Source organism: Eptatretus burgeri, unplaced genomic scaffold, assembly GCF_056783735.1.
Source record: "Eptatretus burgeri isolate ZD-2024b unplaced genomic scaffold, Ebu_testis_v1 Ebu_testis_scaffold_150, whole genome shotgun sequence".
Classification (NCBI taxonomy): domain Eukaryota; kingdom Metazoa; phylum Chordata; class Myxini; order Myxiniformes; family Myxinidae; genus Eptatretus; species Eptatretus burgeri.
Window position 1 is genome coordinate 13,055 of NW_028222100.1, and position 22,143 is coordinate 35,197.

The 22,143-nt window shown below is 40.9% G+C and overlaps 1 protein-coding gene and 1 pseudogene across 2 annotated transcripts in view; both read left to right on the forward strand.

Moving 5' to 3' along the window:
- Window positions 1–320: 320 nt before the first annotated feature.
- The window catches only part of LOC147007473 (uncharacterized), a 52,195-nt gene continuing 30,372 nt past the window's right edge, over window positions 321–22,143 (forward strand). For both annotated transcript variants that reach the window (XM_085867063.1, XM_085867064.1), the window contains exons 1-3: window positions 321–471; window positions 6,999–7,154; window positions 14,170–14,306. In XM_085867063.1, coding sequence (XP_085723189.1) covers window positions 362–471; window positions 6,999–7,154; window positions 14,170–14,306 — 403 coding nt within the window. In that variant the 5' untranslated portion in view covers window positions 321–361. The remainder of the gene's footprint in view (window positions 472–6,998; window positions 7,155–14,169; window positions 14,307–22,143) is intronic.
- LOC147007474 (signal recognition particle RNA) lies at window positions 7,748–7,892 on the forward strand (annotated as a pseudogene).

Sequence of the window (22,143 nt, forward strand, 5' to 3'; positions counted from 1 at the left end):
ATAGACAACATCGGTTAATTTACATGTCAACATGTCTGTAACTATCGGTTAATTTACATATTTCATGGGTCTTCATGCCTCCAGTGGTTACCTGGTTCTTCCAGGTGGGTGTAGAGGCGTTGCCACTATTTTTTTCACCGATTTCCAGATGTACACACACATACGTCAAGTACATGCAGAGAATTGCCTTCTTTTACATCGTTGCCTAACTTGAAATAATGTTCCCCTTTGTTTTTGTAATAATGAATGAAACAGATTTTCAAGAAATCAAACAAAATTTTGATGTACAAGACATTGACCAAAGTGTTTTCCATCAGAGACCAAGTGATCCTTGTGCATCGCTCATAAACTGAAGGACACGATGCTGCAATCGGAGGCTGATGTGATCTGTAGTGAAGAAGACTTGGAGATGCTCTCTTTGCTCCCACAGCTGGATGGACTCCATGTGCTGGAACTCAGTGCCGGCATCAGGTCTGTCTCTTTCTATCTTCATCTGCCTATCTCTCCTCTTGGCTTTTGTGCTGAATTTTGGGTGTGGAGGGACAATGAGGGGACCTATCCTCGTTTTGTGTGTTGCATGGTGTATCAACATTCTGGAATAGCACAAGGGATGGTTAAAACCCTGACTTACAACTCAACAGCTGGTTAGTCAGCCTGGTACAGCTGCTAAAAGTAACTAGTCCAGCGGGACTTCACTTTGGACTCCTCTGTCGAGAGCCCACCACCTTCCGCTCCAACTGCAGCACACGAAGGGATGGGCCTGGAGGAATGCAATGCAGAAATTCCTCTGTAAGCAGGAGTAGAATCACTGAACCACAGTTGATGCTCTACCCCTTCACAGATTCCTCACACATCGGCCTCCTTGTCCACCCTCAATGCACGTACAAGTTTTTGTTTCAACTCGACTCCCTGAACAACTCAGCTCTGCCATTAAGCCTGGCCCTGTGACTCTGGTCAATGCTACCCAGTGTCCCTTGGTTGGAAAAGGTCTTCTTCACCAGAGGGTTCCAATACATCTACCGGCAACATCAAGGATGGTAGTCTTGAAGGCATTTCACAACTCTTTCAGTTTCCCCAAAAACATTGTTGTGGATTTTTTAAACCCACCTTGTTGTGATCGTTGAAGGATTCTACCTGGCCGATTGTGGAATCGTATTTGACTTCAGACAGAGTTTAATGTTTGTCCGATTTGGTTATAAGTTCCTGCATAAAACCCATTAACACTGAAAACCGATGTCCACACAAGTCCTTCCTTGTGAAACAATTTATTTTCTAATTATACACCAGACACTTTTCACCCTCATACAATGAACTAAAGAATCCCCATTGATTGCAATATTCTTTATCTTCTATTTCATTTATTCTTACTTTAGTTAACAGTTCGACCAACTCGATTCAATTTCAATTCCTCATTACATCAGAGAGTTTTATTCTAACTTGGTACTTGGTCAGTTCCAAGGAGCACAAGCCACTGAGATTCTAATACTTCCTCAGGTACTTGCACTGAAACAATTTTACATTTCAAAGCATTTTATACTTTCATGAGAGAGTGGTGGGGGCTATCAACCCAGACTGCAGACGTGTCCTTGAGTGGAGAATCCACTTCGTACATTTCTAGGCAAAGGTTCGTTTGTTATCAGCTCGGTCACTCTGCTCCAGAACAACACATTTCTTATCATTTAGGGCAAAAGTCTTTTGGCCAGAAATGACAGCCAATTCAACTTGTAGCATAAAAGTTACATTTCTAAAACTCCATTTGTTACAATTTAGAATACATTAATATAAATTTTCCCCCCACAACATCCAGACCCCACAAAGCAATGGCGGATCCAGGGGGCTGTGTTCGCCGGGTGCACGTGAACCCCCCCTCCCCTCCACCCTCACAATTCTGTCACATGATCATCGTGTGAGATATCACTGGACAATCGGCAATCGCATGTCTTTTGCTTTCACTCGACAATTAATCTGAGCCGTGATACTTTTGCCGCTGGTTCCTTATTAATCTTTGCGACTCGGTGTTTAGTTATGGCGCCGAAGAGAAAGGAAACATTCTCTGGATCGTGTCCTCCAGCAAAACACAGTGCAATCCTGAACTATTTCACCAGGTAATTCAATGTTTCAGTGGCTCCATCGTCCATTATTATAATTAATGATCTGATGTTCTGCAATGGCGAGTTTAGGTTTCATGTTCGGGGTCATTTCGTCCCATTTTTGCTTGTCCGTTCGACATTTTCATTAATTTGTATTTGAAACGTTCTGTGCATTTACATTGTTGTAATGATGATCCTTCACAAAGATTCCAAAATGTTCAGCATTTCTTTAGAATCAGTTAGTGACAGGCCTGAGGCCTTTTCTTCAAGTAGCTCATTATTCCCAAATTTTCCTGTGGAGAAAGTAAATTTGTGGTCAGACACAGCTCGCACTGAAAAGATTAACCGATTTTTTTTTTCCTTGACGATTACATGACTTCAACTAGAACGGGCACTCATAGAGTGCATACCTTCGCCGCCACTACTTTTTTTGTTCTTGGTATGAGTGTGGGGAACTGGTTTCATATGAATGGTCTTATGACACAAACCACATATCTATAATGTCATGACCCCCCTCCGACTTTTGGGGGCTACGGACTAAACAACAATCAACTCACGTCGTTTTGGCGAGTCTTCACTCGCAAGCTCGGTGAATACAACGTTTCAACAAGAGAAGGTAATCTCGTTTGATGCTGGTTTCATGCAAATCGAATAAGAATTGACCGAGTTATGCCGAAAACCGCATATTTTTCAAGGGCATGACCCCCCCCGACATTTTACCCCAACCGGTGACATGTGTTATGACGTCATTGTGTCACAAGATTGGGCATTAAATTCTGAACATTTTGGTGCTGGGTTCATGTAAAGCGGACAAGAATTGACCGCGTTATGACAAAAACCGCATATTTTTCAAGGTCGTGACCCCCGTGACCTTTGACCCCTAACTGGTAACAAGAGTATGGGCGTCATTGTGTCATATTGCATATCACAAGATGAGGCGTTGAATTCTGAACATTTTGGCGTGAGTTGCATGCAAATTGAATAAAAATTGACCGTGTTATCGTAAAAAGACGATTTTGACCTTTTCGTGACCTTGACCTTGACCTTTGACCCGAACGATCCCAAAATCTAATCGAATGCTTCCTGGCTAATAACCAATCATCCCACCAAATTTCATGCAATTTGGTTTCATACTTTTTGAGTTATACGAATCACAAGATTACAAATAAATAAATAAATAAATAAATACACGCCGACCAAAACGTAACCTTTCGCAGAATGCGAAGGTAATAAGGCTTGGTGGTGTATTCACAATATGAGAACAACTTTACCTTTAATAAACCCTTTCTAAAAAAATTCTGGATCCGCCCCTGCAAATCCCCACTCAGCGGTTCGCAACCTCCTCAACTACCCTCTCAACATTGAGCTTGCCACCATCAAGCTTAGGTTATGATGATACCGTTCTCCTGGATTTATGCTGCAACTTCAGAGTTGCTACAACAAGTCTGTCGACGGTATTGAGGAACTGAGCATTCCGGCGACCCTGCATTTCAAAATCATCCTCCAATGACCATCAGCGAGTACATCCTCAATCTCCTATACCACGCCACCAGTGAAGGAATACCAAGTCCAGCGATGAGGCTGTGGGCCCTGAAACCATGAACCAGCCACCTTAAGTCCACGATTTCTTGCAAAGTCAAGGAACTCAGTGCTATTCTGGTTCACAGCTTCAGATACATGGGGACCAACACGTGTCTAATAATCATTCATATCAGTGCCAGTCGATACAATGAAATCCACCAAGACGAGAAGAATATCTCACCTGGTTCATTCATCAACCACAGACTTGAGTGCGGCATAGAATGCGTCCTTCGCAGTGAGATCAGTCGCCTCAGTCGGAGCATATGGAGAGACCAGGGAAATGACACCCAAGGAGTGAAGAATCCTCAGTCTCCTAATATTCTCATTGACCAGTGTTCTCTCAATTCTCATGGGGGCTCGCTTATTGGACACAGCGACAGCAACTCCTTGGGAATGGGAACCATCACAGCAACCAGACCAGTCGTAGGTGTAACAACCCACCATTATCTCACCACGATCTGGTCTCCAAACCTCAGAGAGTGCTCCAATACCGATGGTTAAATGCTGGAGTTCAGATGATAACAGAGAGAGGTGATCTTCCTCTTTTCGGGATAGGACATTCCAGGCACCCACCCAAAAGAACCGACTTAGTTTATCCCAAAGTGATCGCCATCTGGTGGACGACACCTCAGCAGGCCTAAACTTGTCGATAACATTCTTAAATATGTTAATATATCAGTTTATCCTTCAGTTGCATTATCAAAAGGGAAAGTGCAGAGTTTCGACTGATGTTCGTCATGTCCGCCAAACCATGTGACCTATCAATTAGAAATTAACAAACTTCTGAAAGGATGTCTTGGGGAAAGTATATGTGAAATTTGCCTCAATCTGTCCAGCCGTTCTGGAGAAGAAGATTTTTAAAATCTATTAATTTTCAATCCAAGATGGCTGACGAACCATGTGACCGATGACATCATAAATTTAGACTCTGCCTCCAATCCTCTCGTGGAATACGTGTGTGAAGTTTCGTGTTAATTGGATGAGGTGTGTTTTTCTATCCAAGATGGCCACCAAACCATGTGACGAGTGGCGTCATAATTTTTCCTATGTATGCAGACGTGATGGAAGATGATAGTAGTAAATTTTCGCTTCGTTAGGTTATGTGATTCCAAAGAAAACATTATTTAATATTTTTCTTGAATCCAACATGGCTGTCAAACCATGTAACCTATCAATTAGAAAATATCAAAAGGCACCAGCTCACCACTTGCTTCATATGTGTACCAAATTTCGTAAATATATCTTGAGGGGATTTGTAGTTAAGCACCGGTAACGAAATGTGATGGACGGACGGACGGACGGACGGAACCCATTTCTATATCCCCCGCCAACTTCTTTGGTTGGCTGGGGATAAAAACGAAAAGCACGTTCGTGAAGCCATGAGTTAGTCCATGAAGCTATCCAGAAAGCCATGAAGACTACATGCCAATTCATCATGTCCTCTTTGATCTTTCGACTAAACAAACGTCTATAAATTACATACGATTGGAATGGTCCTTTCACAGTGAAGCTGTGTAACTATATGTCTATTAATTACGTAGTGTTTGAGTGTCAGTTGCACCCTGACTTCACCCACATACATATTTTATAATTACATACTATTGGAATGTACATTTAGACCGCTGAGACCACTTCGACCGCTGAAGACCCTTTAAAACCCCCAAATACCCAAAATAACCCCCTTGTTCCAAGCATGCATGCAATGCAAGATCTTGTTCCTCACATGCAACATGTTCTTTTGACATATACCTTTATTTGGGTCATGTCGAGGCAACTGATCGCTCTGTATGGGCAAAAAAAAAGAATCCATCCATCTCCGTCTCCACCCGTTCATCCATCCATCTCCAATCCCCCATCCTTTAGTTTCCCAACCTTTGTATCCTGTGCTACCCTCAAAAATCTTCCCTCTTCGTTTAACATCCATCCAAACCAATCACTCTCTCACTTCCGAGTTGCTTCCTACATTGTGTGGAAGGTCCCTTCCCTTCTGGAAAGTGAGGGTCCCTTCTGGAAAGGTCTCGGAGACTTGGCTCGCAGTGGACCAATGGGTAGAGACCACGAGTGGGCAGAAAGGGCCACAGAGACTCCTTTACCACACCATATGCCAGTCTCAATGAAAGGGAGGAGAGTGAGTGAACGAGTGGAGCCACCATGAGGACACAAAGCCACCGTGGGTGATTCAAAAACCTGCCCTGTTATGAGCATCGGCCTGCACTGTGCCTGATCGAGCCGTCTCTGCCACTAGCCACCTTCATGAGCCTTCCCTGTTGCCTGAACGAGCTGACATTGTACTTGTGCCATCCCCTGCATGAGTTACTGCCTGGACATGAGAGCTATCACGAAGGTTCAAGGGTGGACATCAGCTCAAGATATTTCAACCCGGTGTTTCCAACCACTTCACACCATATTCTGACACCAGACCGACACTCCCAATATCCTTTATGTTCTCCCACCTTTCCTGCCCTTCACTTGGGAGCAACACAGACCCACCTGTCTTTGTGCAGTTAGTCAGAGGTCACAACCACACAAAGCTCTTCTTATAATCATCTTGTTCTGTCTTTCTACTTTCACAGATGATTGTGATGATGCGCCTGTCCTCTGATGTAGAGAAATATGTAAGATTGCTGTTGTGGCTTCTTACGTGCTCAGGGTAACTTGTTTTCTCACATGTCTTTGCCTGTCTGTATTCCTTGACCAATTTAGCATTTGACAATACTTGATTGGAGTTTGACTATCGTTTGACTATTGCTTGATTAATGCTTGTAATAAATACGTGCTTTGGACATTGTGACTGGAAATACGTGCCTTGCTTTGATGAACTGTTTTCAAACCTGCCCATTTGTCCTTTTCTGTCATTGGGGTGACATCATGTGTTCATAATAAATAGACGGGAAGTTGTATCGCAGTGATTCGCCTCAGTATGATAGCAAACGTTCATCCATGGTTCACTCTGCCATATACAAGAAGGAGATGGGTGGACGTTGAGAACACGGTCCCCCGGTTGGGATAATTAAATCATGAGAATAAGGTAATGTGACACTATGCACGGGACCCTGATCAATTTAATGACCTCAACCGGCATCCACAGTTGCTGAGGAACCCTTTCGGGCTATGTAGTTATCCGTGGCTTACGGTTTTCGGGACAATGGTCAAACGGAGGGTCCGACCAGAACCCCGCGTGCACTTCAACACACTCACTCCGGAAACCCATTACAGTATTATTATTGCAACAACTTGATGATCCTCTGATGTCCCAATCTCTGAGATGTGATCCATGTCTTTGAATAACATTTTTCGATGAAGCACTTAATTGTGTTCATGTATCAGTCCCTTTGCAGGAAAGATTGCAGGTTCTGCAACCCATGTTACAACAGTGGATTGTGTAAAGATGGTTTTGGAAAAAATACTTCCACAGAAGAAGAGTGTGCAGAATGTGGAGCATTTACAAGCTGATGTAACCAAACTGGACTTCCCGAAGGCCACGTCAGTATTACGTTTGTCTGCACAATGCCCTTTCAATGCAGATTTACATTTTGATTTATTATATTGGGGCAGTCTCCATATTACTTGCGCAAAAGAGAGATTAAACTTTGCTCTGGAAGGAAATGAAGGAACGAAAGAAGTTCATGTCACTTTAAAACACTAATCTATTTTCTTCATGAAAACAAATAACTTGGCTCTTTTTCAAGTTACTATTTTGGTCTGACAAACAAATTGTCTTGTAATTACATTTGAATCAGTTGTCAATTTGAGGTTGTGTGGTGGGACTAGTGTGTATCTTCAATGAATTCAGAATAGTTTTTACTTCATCTGCCTGTGTTAAATATAAAGTAGAATGGCACTCGGTGGAGTACGTACCCCCGCAAGGCTGAACAATTTAGGTTTTGTATCCACTGATAGGCTGGATCTGAATACAGCCCTGAACCAAAATCTAATCGGCTTGTTCTTGTCACCAAGCCAAATCAACCACATTGTTTTGTCATAACGTCCACAATTTTTTGAGATATCATATGTGTGTGTGTGTGTGTGTGTGTATGTGTGTGTGTGTGTGTGTGTGTGTATGTGTGTATACACACACCGGGCGTAGTGGCGTGCGCCTGTAATCCGGCTACTCGGAGGCTTGGGTTGGAGGTCGCTTGAGGACGGGAGCTCTGCTCTGCGCTGGGCCACGCTATGAGAGGGTGTAGGGCAGCCCGGAATCATGGCGAAACCCAATCCTTATCCCTGTGTCGTAAGAGGTGACCAGGGTTGCATCAGGAAGGGCATCCAGTGTAAAACCTATGCCAAATCAGAATGCGGATCATAAAGGATGATCCGCTGTGGCGACCCCTAACGGGAGCAGCTGAGAGAGGAAGAAGATATATATATATATATATATATATATATATATATATATATATATATATATATATATATATATATATATATATATATATATATATATATATATAAACACACCAGACCGGATTTATCATCGAGAGCTGAGGGGGTGTTTTTCATTGGCATTCTCATGTGTGTCGTATATCTGAATGTCTTAAAAGTTGTTGAGTAACTCTGGGAAGAGATCAAAACAGCGTAAGCACTTACGTTGTGTAAGTCTTCTTGAGTTGCTTTATGCAGCTACTTGAACTTGAGGAGTGTGGGAGGGGTTTGTCATATATATATATATATATATATATATATATATATATATATATATATATATATATATATATATTTATATATATATATATATATATATATACATATATATATATAGATATGTATGTATATATGTATATAGATATATATATATATATATATATATATATATATGTATATATATATATATATATATATATATATATATGTATATATATATATATATATATATATATATATATATATGTGTATATATATGTGTATATATATATATATATATATATATATATATATATATATATATATATATATATATGTATATATATATATATATATATATATATATATATATATATATATATATATATATATATATATATATATATATATATATATATATATATATATATATATATATATATATATATGTATGTATATGTGTATATATATATATATATGTGTGTGTGTATATATATATATATATATATATATATATATATATATATATATATATATATATATATATATATATATATATATATATATATATATATATATATATATGTATATATATATATTTATATATATATATATATATGTATATATATATATATATATATATATATATATATATATATATATATGTATATATGTGTGTCTATATATATGTGTATATATATATATATATATATATATATATATATATATATATATATATATATATATATATATATATATATATATATATATATATATATATATATATATATATATATATATATATATATATATATATATGTATATATATATGTATATATATATATATGTATATATATATATATATGTGTATATATACATATATCATTACGGTGCCGGTGTCGGCCGCTCAGACGGAGTCGCAACTCGAGTCGGCCCGACCGATCGCCACCCGGATAAGTCCGAGTCGACGGGTCCTTGTACAAGAACCGAAATACGCCAATGGGCAGATCACGTGGGGAAGGGTCGATTGCCAATCTTCAATGTACCTAAATACCCACGTGAACCTCTCCACCTCGTGTGGTCTTCAAGTTGTTCGGACCCGGGCTCCAGCGAGAGCGAGCTGGACCCAATCGCTGTGAGCCGTGATCCTTCCCGAGCTCCAGCAAATCCTCCCGCGCTTCTTAACACGTGCTGGTGAGACGAGGTGCCGATCCTTCCCGTCGATGCGTCGCTTACCCGACGAACCACCTCCAAGATGAGGTCGATGAGTCGCACCAAGCCGGGAACCAAACGGAGAACAAAGAGCTCCACGAACCAAGAAGAAGATGCCAGCATTCGCAGATCGAGCCGAGCAACCGGCTCAACTTTCTTCTCGACAAAACAGCTCTCCAAAAAGCCTTCCGAGCCAAGCAGGACCTGAAGCTCTGCTGAACAACTCTGCAGAAGCAAAAATCTTCCGAAGACCTCAACCCTAACCCAAGCCAAACAGGACCCGAAGGTCTGCTGAACGACTCCACTCAACTCCCCGCACGAACAAAAAAAGGATCTCCTCTTTATCCTTCTCCGCCCCCTCACCAACGCCCGGCGTGACTCATGCGCTCGTGATCCATCCCCCGCTGAACCACGGGTGGGAGGGAGTTGTTGACGTCATGAATCATGAGAAGGGCTCTTCTTCCTCTTCGCAGAAGAGGGGGAGGGACGTCTCCATTGTTCACTCCCGAACTATTAAATCGATCCGCAGCGCATCTAATCGATTTCTAATCATTTAAACAATGGAAGGTGAGCTATCTAGGGAACAAGCACTTAAGGCGCTGTCACACCTTGACGATTTAGACAGCAATGGCAACGTATAAACATGCATGTAAAACGTTGGCGTACGCTGAAATTTTGCTTTTTTTCAAGTTTTGGTCGTTTGCATAACATATTAGTAATGGGCACAGAACGTTTCGTTGTCTTATAGATAACTTACACCAACGAATGCTTCGCCTGTTGTCGGCGTTCACGAGCTATGCCCAACAATAGTTTAACTTAGGCAAAGCGCGCTGCACGTATCGCCGACGAACTCGTGGCGTAGTCTGTTAAAAACTTGCCGCTCGCCGATTTAAATCATAACCGCCTGAGAATTGGAAGTGTCAACATCACAGTCAAGGCCCGGTCACACCTTGACGTTTTAGCCAACGTATGCCGATTTTTGAATTTTTTTTCTAAAACGCTGGCACACGTTGAATACGTTATGGGTAAGTTTTGATAACATTGAGAGCACGCTGAAAAACACTGCCATACGTCGTTGTACGTTGGCTTTAAACGTTGTACTTTTTGGTTGTCCTCAAATTTATTCATGCTTGAAATTTCACGATGCATGCCGGCGTATGACTCACACGTTCCGCTACGCTGGCCACAAGTTGTATGCACGGTCTGCGATCGTTGACAGACGTCAACACATGCTACTTGTAAGTTAATCATAAGTTGAGACACGCCGAGGTAATGTTTAGCGTACCCGAAACTTATTTCTAACCTATGATTAACGTGTTGTTGGCACGTTACGCGATCGTTGCCACACATCGACAGACGTTACTTTTAAGTTACTCATAGGCTGAAAGACGTCGGTATAATGGATCGTCCTTGCGTCAGCGTCCACGGTCATGGCCAGGACACTTATTTGCAGCATTCTTCAAACTTTTCTTCGGCATGACGAGGATGTTCACACTTCGATGTCTAGCTTGGCTATGAGTCCAATTGTCCATCGGCAGCGTCTATTTAAAATAGTCGAGTTTGAGCGTTTTAACACGTTCAGAAGAAACGCTTCAAATTTCCGAGCGCCAGCGTCAAAAAACAAAGGCGAGTGACAGCAATTTAAATCGTTCATTGTAAACAATGAAAATAGCTGAGTGGTACCGTTTAAAAGTCGTTGAGCATAAAAAAAAATCCATTTGTTGAGCGCAAGCGTCTACTTTCAATAGTGGAGATGCAGCCATTTAAATCGTTGAGTTTATCATTTAAATCGTTAAATCGTCAAACGCAAGGACGATCCATCATAACCCACACCCTCCCCCTCACACTCACCTACTACTGCCAACATGAACAAACTACTACTAATACTAATACTAATACTAATACTGATACTGATACTGATACTGATACTGTTACTGCTGACATGGACATCGACTCAAAAAGGACTCGAAAACACTGTTGGGTTCCCCTTTTCTGAGCAGCATTTTTATATACCAATTCCCAAAACCGCTGGGAACACGTCTTTATATGGCAGTTGTAAGCTAGAAACACGTTCATTTATTTTTATTGTCGACCGGAAGACGTCATTGGAATATGTCTACATACGTCGATGTGTGTTGGGACTACGTAAAGAATTGGTTCACAGCACGTCAAACATAAGTTAGAAATAAGTTTCGCGTAAAAAAGACATTACCGCGACGTGTTTCGACTTATGAGTAGCTTATAAGTAGCCTTTGTGGACGTGTGTAAGCGTCCGCATATCGTGTGTAAAACTTATCCCCATCGCATGCGGAACGTGTGTCATACGCCGAGTACGTCGTAAAATTTTGAACATGTTTAAAATTTCTTGACGTACTCGACTTACTACGACGTATGATAGCGTACTTTAGCGTTTTACTCACGTATACCAAACTTACTCATACCGTATTTGACGTGCCCCAACGTTTTAGACACATTTTTCTTAGGTCGGCATATGCTGGCAAGATCGCCAAGGTGTGACTGCGATGTTGTCACTTCCATTTCTACGGCAGTTATGATTCGAATCGTTGTGCGTCAGCCTTTTAATAGGCTACGTCACGACATCGTCGGCGATGCGTGCAACACGCTATGCCTGAGTTAGACTATCGTTGGGCATCGGTTGTGTAGGCCGACAACAGGTTCAGCATTCGTTGGTATAAGTTATCTATAACACAACGAAACGTTCTGTGTCCGTTACCAATGCGTTATACATAAGACCAAGTCGCTATGAATACGTCCGAATCTTTAAAAAAAAACATCAAAAGTTCAACGTAAGCCAGCGTTTTACATACATTTTAATACGTTGCCATCGCTGGCTAAAACGTCAAGGTGTGACCGGGCCTTCACACCTTGACGATTTAGCCAGCGTATGCCGACCTATGAAAAATGTGTCTAAAACGCTGGCACACGTCGAATACGGTATGGGTAAGTTGTGTATACGTTAAGAGCACGCTGAAAAACGATGAAGTACGCTGTCATATTTCATGGTACGTTTAGTACGTCCTCTAATTTCAAGCATGCTGAAAATTTTACAACGTACCGTATGGCTCACACGTTCCGCTACGCTGGGAGTAAGTTGTAGGCATGATATGCGATCGTTGACACACGTCGACACAAGTTCCTTGTAAGTTACTCATAAGTCGAAACACCTCAAAGTAATGTTTAGCATATCCGAAACTTATTTTCTCCGTCAAGGCACATTTTCTTTTTTTCTCCTTGGCTCCGTGAAGGCACGTGAGGAAATATCTGAAGTTGTTGTTGTTGTTTTTGTTGTTGCTCTTTTTTTTAGTTTTTTTTTTTAAGTCTATCACGAATTTGAAAAATATATTCGGACATTTGCTTTGAAGTTTCGACGTCAACATGACAATATCCTCAAACAGAAAGTATTCACAGAGGAGGAACTAAGAAAAAGACATCAGCAAACTGAAGAGGCAATCGGTAATAACTTACAAGTAACGTGTGTCGATGTGTGTCGATGTGTGTCAATGATCGTATAACATGCCTACAACTTATGGCCAGCGAAGCGGATTATGTGAGTCATACGCTGACAGACGTCGTAAAATTTCAAGCATGCAAAAATTTGAGGACAATCGCAAAGTACAACGATGAAAGCCAGCGTACTACGATGTATGGCAGTGTTTTTTTCAGCGTGCTCTTAACGTATCCAAACTTACCATAACGTATTCGATGTGTGCCGGCGTTTTTGCCCAATTTTGCATCAGGCATACGTTGGCATACGTTGGCAAAATCGTCAAGGTGTGACAGGGCCTTTGTCGACATAGCTGACAAAAGGAACCTGTATGTTGCGTGAAATCGAATTCCAAATTCGTAACAATGTATATATATATATATATATATATATATATATATATATATATATATATATATATATATATATATATATATATATATATATATATATATATATATATATATATGTATGTATGTATATATATATATATATATATGTATGTATGTATGTATATATATATATATATATATATATATATATATATATATATATATATAGATATATATATATATATATTTATATATATATATATATATATACTTTTTCTCTCATCTGTCAATGGTGAAGAATCACGAAAAAATATTTATAATTCACGGATCGAGATCTGGATTTTCACCAGAATCGAAACAATTCGTCATTGTCACACACCCAACCTCTCCAAGTTTCGTCGGAATCCGTCCTTAAATGTTTTGAGATATTGTGTTGCACATTATATCATTTGTGGCCCTATCTCTCAATGGTGAAGAATCACTTGAAAAAATTTCGGTTCTGGATCTTCACAAAAAATCTAATCAATTCATCCTTGTCACACATCCAACCTGCCCACCAAATTTTATCCGAATCCACCGAAAACATTTTGAGATATCCTGCACATTAAATAAAAACAGACAGAGAGGGGCGAAAACATAACCTCCATCCACCTTCAGTGGTGGAGGTAAAAATGCTCTTTACAACATGAGAATAATGCAGTGCAATACTCCTCTCATTGGTAATGTGACCTTATTCACCTCGGGAACATGCATATGGGATAAGATGGTGGATCATCAAATCTTAAGCCTCACAATATCTACAGTTCTGTTTTTTTTAACTTCCACCCAGGTTTGACCTCATCATTTCAAGCTTCCAGTTCATGCATTTGGATGAAGAAACGCTGAAGGCATTAACCAGATGCCTGATTCGTTGGTTGCGTCCCGGTGGATATCTGTTCTTCCGCGAGTTCTGCTCAAGACAGCCTGGTCTCTGATGCTTTGCTTTTCATTCTTCATTTTTTCCCCTCCTTTAATTCCTGCTTTAGACGTCCTGTTAAAAAAATAATAATCTATCCATAATTCTAGCTGTGTGTGTGTGTGTGTGTGTGTGTGTGTGTGTGTGTGTGTGTGTGTGTGTGTGTGTGTGTGTGTGTGTGTGTGTGTGTGTGTGTGTGTGTGTGTGTGTGTCTGTAACCGCTGTTTCTCGACAACCACTGGTCCGACCTAATTGAAACTTGCCAGATATATTGCTGGGAACCTCAGGATGTGATATAATTTGATATTAATCGGACAAGTGCTTCCCAAGTTATGGCCATTTATTTCCCAAACCAATGACAAGACACGTTGTTACGTGGGCGTGGCGGATGGGGCAAGGGAAGCTCAGCCGCGTTCGCCATTACGGGTTACAATGTATGGACTTCTGGATAGTAATAACTTTGTGTATTCTAATAATTTCTCGATTTCTTATGTGCATTTATAGATAAACACAATACCCCAAGTTATGATCGTTTTCATGTTCGACGGTGCATAAATTTCGGTAACATCAGAGTGCTGGTATGCTCCGAACCAGGAAGTAATTTTTTTTCTCTCTCTTCTCCTCTTTTTGTTTTTCCTTGCCACGACATTGCGAAAAGGTAAAATACATTGGCGCTAATTGAATAATTGGGTATTAAAACTAAATTGCGAATAATCGTAACTGCGAATAATATGCGAACTTCCGGGCCACGGACGTACAGGCACGCGAGAGCGAAGAAACGGCCTTTGTGGTTGTTGTTTGTTGCTCGCGGTTTGAATATTTATTTATTTATTTATTTTTTCGGGCACGGACGAGTAATTGAAAAAAACGACAAAATTGATCTTTTTTGCTTCATTTCCCTTCTCTCTCTCACCCTCTCTCTCTCCCTCTCCCTCTCTCGCCCTCTCTCTCCCGCTCCCTCCCTCTCAACGGCAACTTTAAAATGTTCACGCTTCTCACATTATTGCTTTCAAACACATTTGACAAAGTGCGCTTCCGTTTTAAAACCCCTCTCAAACCCATGCCCCATCCACATCATGTCAATACAGCGCTGTCTTCCTTTGTGCCTTTAATCATCATTGCCATACTATTGTTGATGTCTGTCTTCATCTTTCTGCCCTTGGGATCCTTAAATGCAAGCCTTTTTGTGTTGTGTGTGGGACAACAGTGATAAACTTCCTCATGTCAGTATCCCCTACCACGTCATCTCCACACCAAGATTTCTCGACACAAAATCCAGACTCCACACCCCTGTTTAGACTCCAGTTTAGTTTAGACACGACACAAAATCCAGACTCCACAACCCCCCCGATGACATGTTCATCCACTCCATGCCTCTTTCCCCTCCTTCTTTCCTCCATGCCCTGCCCCCTCCTTACTTACATTACTCCCCCACCCTCTCCTTGCTTCCTTCACTTCCCTCATCCTGCTTACTTTCCCTGCACCCCCTCTTTACTTCTCCAGCATGCCAGCCCCTCTCTTCCCTCCTGTGTTGCAGCCCCTCCTCCCACAGCTTTTTCTCCTTCCCTCTCCTTCCCAACCTGCATCCTGACCCATCCCTTCTCTGTCTGCATCCCTGCCCCTTTCTTCTCCCCCTGCACCCTGGCCCCTTCTCCCCTGCATCCTGGTCCCTCTCCTCCAACCCTGTGTCCCACCCCCTTTCTGCTTTGCCCGAATTGTGCACTTTTGAAATCACGTTTGTGAACTCTCAATCGATTTGTACAAAGCCTGAGCTAATATGTGACATCATAATTGATGAAGACATTGACCTTATTTTCTTCATGGAATCATGGCTGTAAAACAGATTCCCATGTTCCATTTGGAGAAATATATCCACCTGGTTTTTCGATTCTTCATGTTCAATGGAAACTGAAAGCCATGGTGGAGGGTTTGCTCCCATTTACAGATCGAGCTTGAAGCTGAGGCTAAGGACTGTTATACCATCAACTGGCTCTGTTATCTCAAAGAGTGCTCTAATCTCCAATGGAGAAGTCAACTTTTTGGTAATTTTATCGATCTCCCCTGTCAGCTTCATTGAAGTCGGCAGATTTTCTGGATGAGTTTGAGGATTTACTCAGCTGTACTGACCTACTTCCAGCGGGACTGATTGTCATGGGTGATTTCAACCATCATGTTTACTGCCCTTCAACGCCAGATGTGAGAAGGTTCAACAGTTTTGTCTTCTTTGAACTTTGAACAACTGGTGCATGGATCTCCACATCACTTGGGGCATGTCTTCAATCTTGTGATGGGGAAGGATAGTGACTCTCTCTTACAGTTGTCATGATGATAATTTTCAACTCTCTGTTCAGTGTGATCAACTTCTCATGACCAGCACTTCCAAAAAATGTGTTTGTTCTGTGAAGGTACAAAACAATTGAGCATGAAAAGTTCTCCATTTATCTCGCGACTAAAATGGGATTCACACAAGAAAGCTTTGACGATGATGCAAATTATTTTATCCGGTTATACAATGGAGCCTGGCATGAAGTTCGGAATGTACATGCTCCTGCGACGACGAAGAAGCACTCTTGGTTTCAAAGCGAACTGGTATGACGACAATCTGGAGGAAGCTCAACTTCACTCTGAGTGATGATGATGTAAGAACAAAATCAAGTACTGAAAGCAACAATCCTAATATAATGTGAGTGAGACTGTTTCGGCAGCCAAGAAGGATTATTAAGATGAAAAAACCAAACTCCAATTGTCATACCAAAGACATGTACAAGACTGCAAATGAATTACAGCTGGAAGTAAAGTTATTCCTGAATCTCATGATCCATCGGATCTAACAAATGGCTTTTCGCATAATTTTGTCAGTGAAGTCGATAAGATGAGGGGAAATATGAAGAATACCCAAGTCACCCAATCAACATCAAGTTTGAGTCCCACACTGGTGGATTTTATTCATGCAATGATTGGAGTTTCATTCACTTTGTTTCTGCAAATGAGGTTTAGTTGAGGATAAAAATTGGGACATGTCCTTCGAAGACCTGTGTTTGACCCACACAATGCCAACCTGGCTCATGAAGAGACATCTCCCTCTTGTTCTTCCTCTGCTGTCACAAATTGTCAATTTGTCGTTGTCGACTGGTGCTGTTCCTGGAACTCTGAGATCTTCTGACATTACTCAAGTTTTGAGGAAGCCTTATTTTGACAAGGAAGAATTAAGTAACTGGAGGCCTGTCTCAAATTTGCCATTTGTCTGCAAGTTAATTGAAGAGGCTGCATCAGAAGTTATCTGATTTTATCATTCAACATTACGTCTTTCATCCTCAGCAGTATGCATATAGAGTAGCACAAAGCCTTGAGACATCCCTATTTTCAGTCAGAACACTTCCTTTGTGCGATTAATAATCACCAGGAAGTCTTCCTGCTGATAGTTGTTCCGTCCTCTGCTTTTGATAATTTGAATGAAGATAGTTTCACACACAGGCTTTCTGAAGACAGTGTTCTCTGTGATAAAGTCCTTTCTTAGTTGTTGTGATACCTCATTACCAAATCTGGATGGGTCAATATTGCAAATATTTTCTTGTATGACCAACACCTAAAATGTGGCACACCTCAATGGTCTGTTATTGTTCCACAACTGTTCACATATTATATTGTTGCACACTTGGGGTTCGGGGATTACCACGAGGGGAAGCACTCAGGTTCCTCCTGAATGCCCGGCCCTGTAGGCCCACGTCCCGCGGATTATCCCCCCTCTCATGTTGATCTCTTGTAGTCTTGGAGGATTTCGATGTATTGATGGCTGAGTCTTTGGGCCTCTCACTCTCTCATCGAAGGCAGGTAGGTGGTCATTCTGTCTTCTACCGTCTCCTCTCCGGTCTCGCCCCCTGCTCTGTCTGCGATATGTCCCCACCATATTTCTGCAGGGCGCTCAAGGTCCGCCAAGAACCCCCCTCTGGTAAAACTACCAAAATCACGAATCGCTGCTCACCTTCACTCTTTCATTCCTCTTTTTTTTCTGCCTGAGGAATAAACTCCCACACTCTGTTCAATTACATTCTTCCCTCCAGGCCTTCAAAACAGCCATTCACAACCACCTCTTATCTTCCCCCATCCAAAACCTCGATCTTTTCTATCTCCGTTAATCCACTCCAAACCCACCTCCTTCAAATTCCCTGCTTTCCTTCCTGAAAGTCCCTGTGATGTCCATCTTGTATACCCCATGTTCCCTGCCCCATCCCTATCCCTATCCCTTCCACATATTTCCTAATGTCTCTGTTCCCCACTGTTTGTCCTTCCCTCTCACGCCCATCTTGTCTCATGCCCCCTTGCTCTTCATTGTGTGTCAGCTCTCATACAACCCTCGTCACTGTTTTCAATATATATATATATATATATATATATATATATATATATATATATATATATATATATATATATATATATATATATATATATATATATATATATATATATATCTATATTGACTGGCACCGACAGGGGTGGTTATGAGATATGTGTTTGGCCCCATGGGTCTGGGAAAAGGAACCAGAACAGGACGAAGTTCTTTGACATCGGTTGATGTTGTGGACTTAGGGTGGCTGGTTCATGGTTTCAGATCAGTCGTCAGTCTCCCTGACTCACTAACTGATTTAAAAGATCGGTGCCTTCTGGGTAATGCAGAAAGCTGACATTTTTCAGGCCGATGGACATCGAAGCCAGTTCCGGGGGAAAAATCACAGAATCATTTGACAACAACGATAAATGAGAATATGCATTTCAATAAAATGGACATTACCAAAGCTTTTTGACTTGCATTCCTCAGGATAAAACTGCAAGCAGATGAAGAAGCACCAAGCTCTCATAAAGTTTTAAAAGTCATGACCTCAGCATTGATTGGTTTGGAGAAAGAAAGGAAGGGATTATATAATTGGTGGAAACGCAGAGCATCATGAATAATGAGTGGGTGGAAATGAACCTGCAGAAATTAAATGGAAATAAACCATCATGAATAATTAATCAATTGACGGAGATGAATCATCAATAACAGGCAGAAATGTTATGATAATTAGCTGAGGGCTAGTTGGTGGGGGGGGGGATGTGTTGGTCATGATGGCTCAACGTTGAATGCAGTACCGCGTAGTCACTGCCCGGTTTCCCGCGCAGTGACTACACGGTTTTGACGATGCCAGGTCCAAAAAGGATCATCTCTGGACAAACCTAAGTACCAGAACAACGGAGGGATTTTTCTGTTATTTTGTCTTTTCCCCTTGTCCGTTTTTGTAACTGTGTTTAGAGGTGCTTCGACTTTAAGCTTTAATTTACATCACGTTTTATTATCACGTTTGATTTATTTCCTGATTAATATTTGATTTATGTCCATTAAACCTCTATTTATTTAAGATTGCTTGTGTCGGTCTATTCATTGCGGGTTCAAGTATAAACCCTTGTCCTCCATCCGGGTGAACACGTCTGGCTCGCCATTGCCACCCTTCTGTTCTGGGAGCACATTAATCTCCAAGTATCAAGTGTTCGCCTCAAGTTGGAACTGTCAAGCTATCCATCCCGGTCGGTCTTAACCCCTGTGCAGGACAATATTTCAGGGATTACAAGGAAATTTTTACACAGGAGGAGGCCATTCAGCCCATCATGCCTGCACCACACCAATACCAGATTGAATAAATCCGTCAATACCCCTTCCCTTTGTGTAAAGCCTTTTAGCTGCTGCACTGGTACTCATTTCACCGACCTCGGAAGGATGACAGGCTGAGTCATACCTCAGATCGAAATTATATAACTAAATATTATTCAGCTATGAAAGAGTGATCAAACATTTTGTATCTGGTGGTGTGAAATAACATTGTCTTAAATGGTGGTAAACGTTGTGTGATTGCCAATTATTTATAAGGGGCCTTTCAATCATTAGTGAACGCTCTTTTGGTAAAATCTGACACACCTTCACCCCATCCCCTCTCTGCACCACTGAAACAAAACACCAGAGTCAGATTTGCCCTCAGATATTACGGTCTGTAATATGAAATAGTCCTGCAGCAAGAGGGCCATAATATGTACAAAAATCTTGATGCAAAGAACTTACACTGTTAGTCGATTTTGATATTTAATTGTCTTCATTTCCATAATACATAAACATAAATAAATTCGGGGTTTTTTTCCGACTTTCCAGTACATGTTCAGCACAGGATTCGTACTCTGACTCAGAATACAAGTCGCTTGGACTCGGAATGCCAAGTACTCGGACAGTTTGTACTCGGATCTGGACTCGGACCAGGTGGACTCAACTCTAACACTGCTTGAAAGCCGTCATCACTGCTTTTTGCTCGCAGTTCTCATTATTTTAATAACATGATTGCTATTATTATTTTTTGCTATTCTCAACCCTTTGTTTAACCTTGACTTTCATCTTATTTCTTGCATTCTTTGTTGAGTAACTATTATTGTTCAACTCTACCTTGTACCACTGTGCTTCTTCCCTATTATGCTTGTGTAATGTATGAGTTCTGTAATTTTCCTCGAAAGCTAAGAATTACTTATTTCAAAATGATATATAGGACAGCTGCGCCAACCCCCCCCCCCCAAACCACCATCACCCCAGCTCCCACCTCCCACACCCTTGAAGTCTCATTTGATTTCCTTGTCCACTCCCCTCGACCCACTCTTATCTTTTCCAATACAACCACAACACCTCCTGTTCTTCATCAAGGAATGGCACATATTCCTACCTCCAACCAGTCACTACCTAGGAAATGGTGTTAGTCAGAAACTCTGCTGTGAATATGGCTGCCGAACAACTTGGAATCAATTTCAATGCAAATTACTTGTAATGTAATTGCTAATTAATTTGTGTGTCATGAGTTTTCGAAGAACTTACTGTTTTGAATTTGATACAAAAGCAATTGACTGTCAAAACTACATTTTCCTACCCTGTCCAGCTAACACTTTCTGATTCACCTTCATAATTCTAAACTATTTATTTTGTAATTATTATGTCATACAACGAATCATTCATATGGATGAACAGGATAGCTCAGAAGTCCTGCACTTGAGTTGCCTCCTTTAGGTTTGATTCCCAATGGAGTATGGTCCAATTACAAACCCAAAACTAAAGTGAAGTCAATGGCTTGCCATCGCAAATCCACATGCTTCCCACCGAAAGCAAAGTTGAAAGATGGCATAAAGTTCCACCAGGAATACAAGTCGCTTTTTGAAAGCAAATTTTGTCTCACTGCAAATGAGACAATATCAAATTTTGAGTTAAAAATATTTTTCACCATTTTTACCCCTCTGACCCTTAGTCCAATGACCCTGAAACAATAAACAATAACCGGTGGTTAAATCCCCAAAAATCGTTGCTTATTTCATGTGTACCCCAATGTTGATTGCATATACAAAGTTTCATTCAAAAATGATATAAAATGTGCCTGTAATTATTTGACCTGCCCCAGAAGGTGGGGCCAAAATTTATACTGCTGTCACTCCTTCCTGCCATGTGGTGATCATAACTTCCAGGTTTGCTGAATTTTTTGCACATCTTGTTCGGAGTAGACAGTGTGACGGACAGACGGAGACTATTACTATATTCCCCCTTAAAAAAAAGAAGTCTGTGGGGATAAATATCCTTTGCAGGAAGGATGTTGCTTTAATGAGTACTGTGAATTTTGGAAATGCATGTTAAGCAGGCTTCCTTGTCCTGTCTTGTGGCATTTGTTTATCGATATTGAAGATCTCATGGTAACAATGATGTTTATACATATTTTTTCAGAAAGCAAGTCATTGTGTGTCTTTTCTCTGGCCAAGTTGTAAGTTTCTGTTCTAATCTACAAAAGTACTTCATTCCCA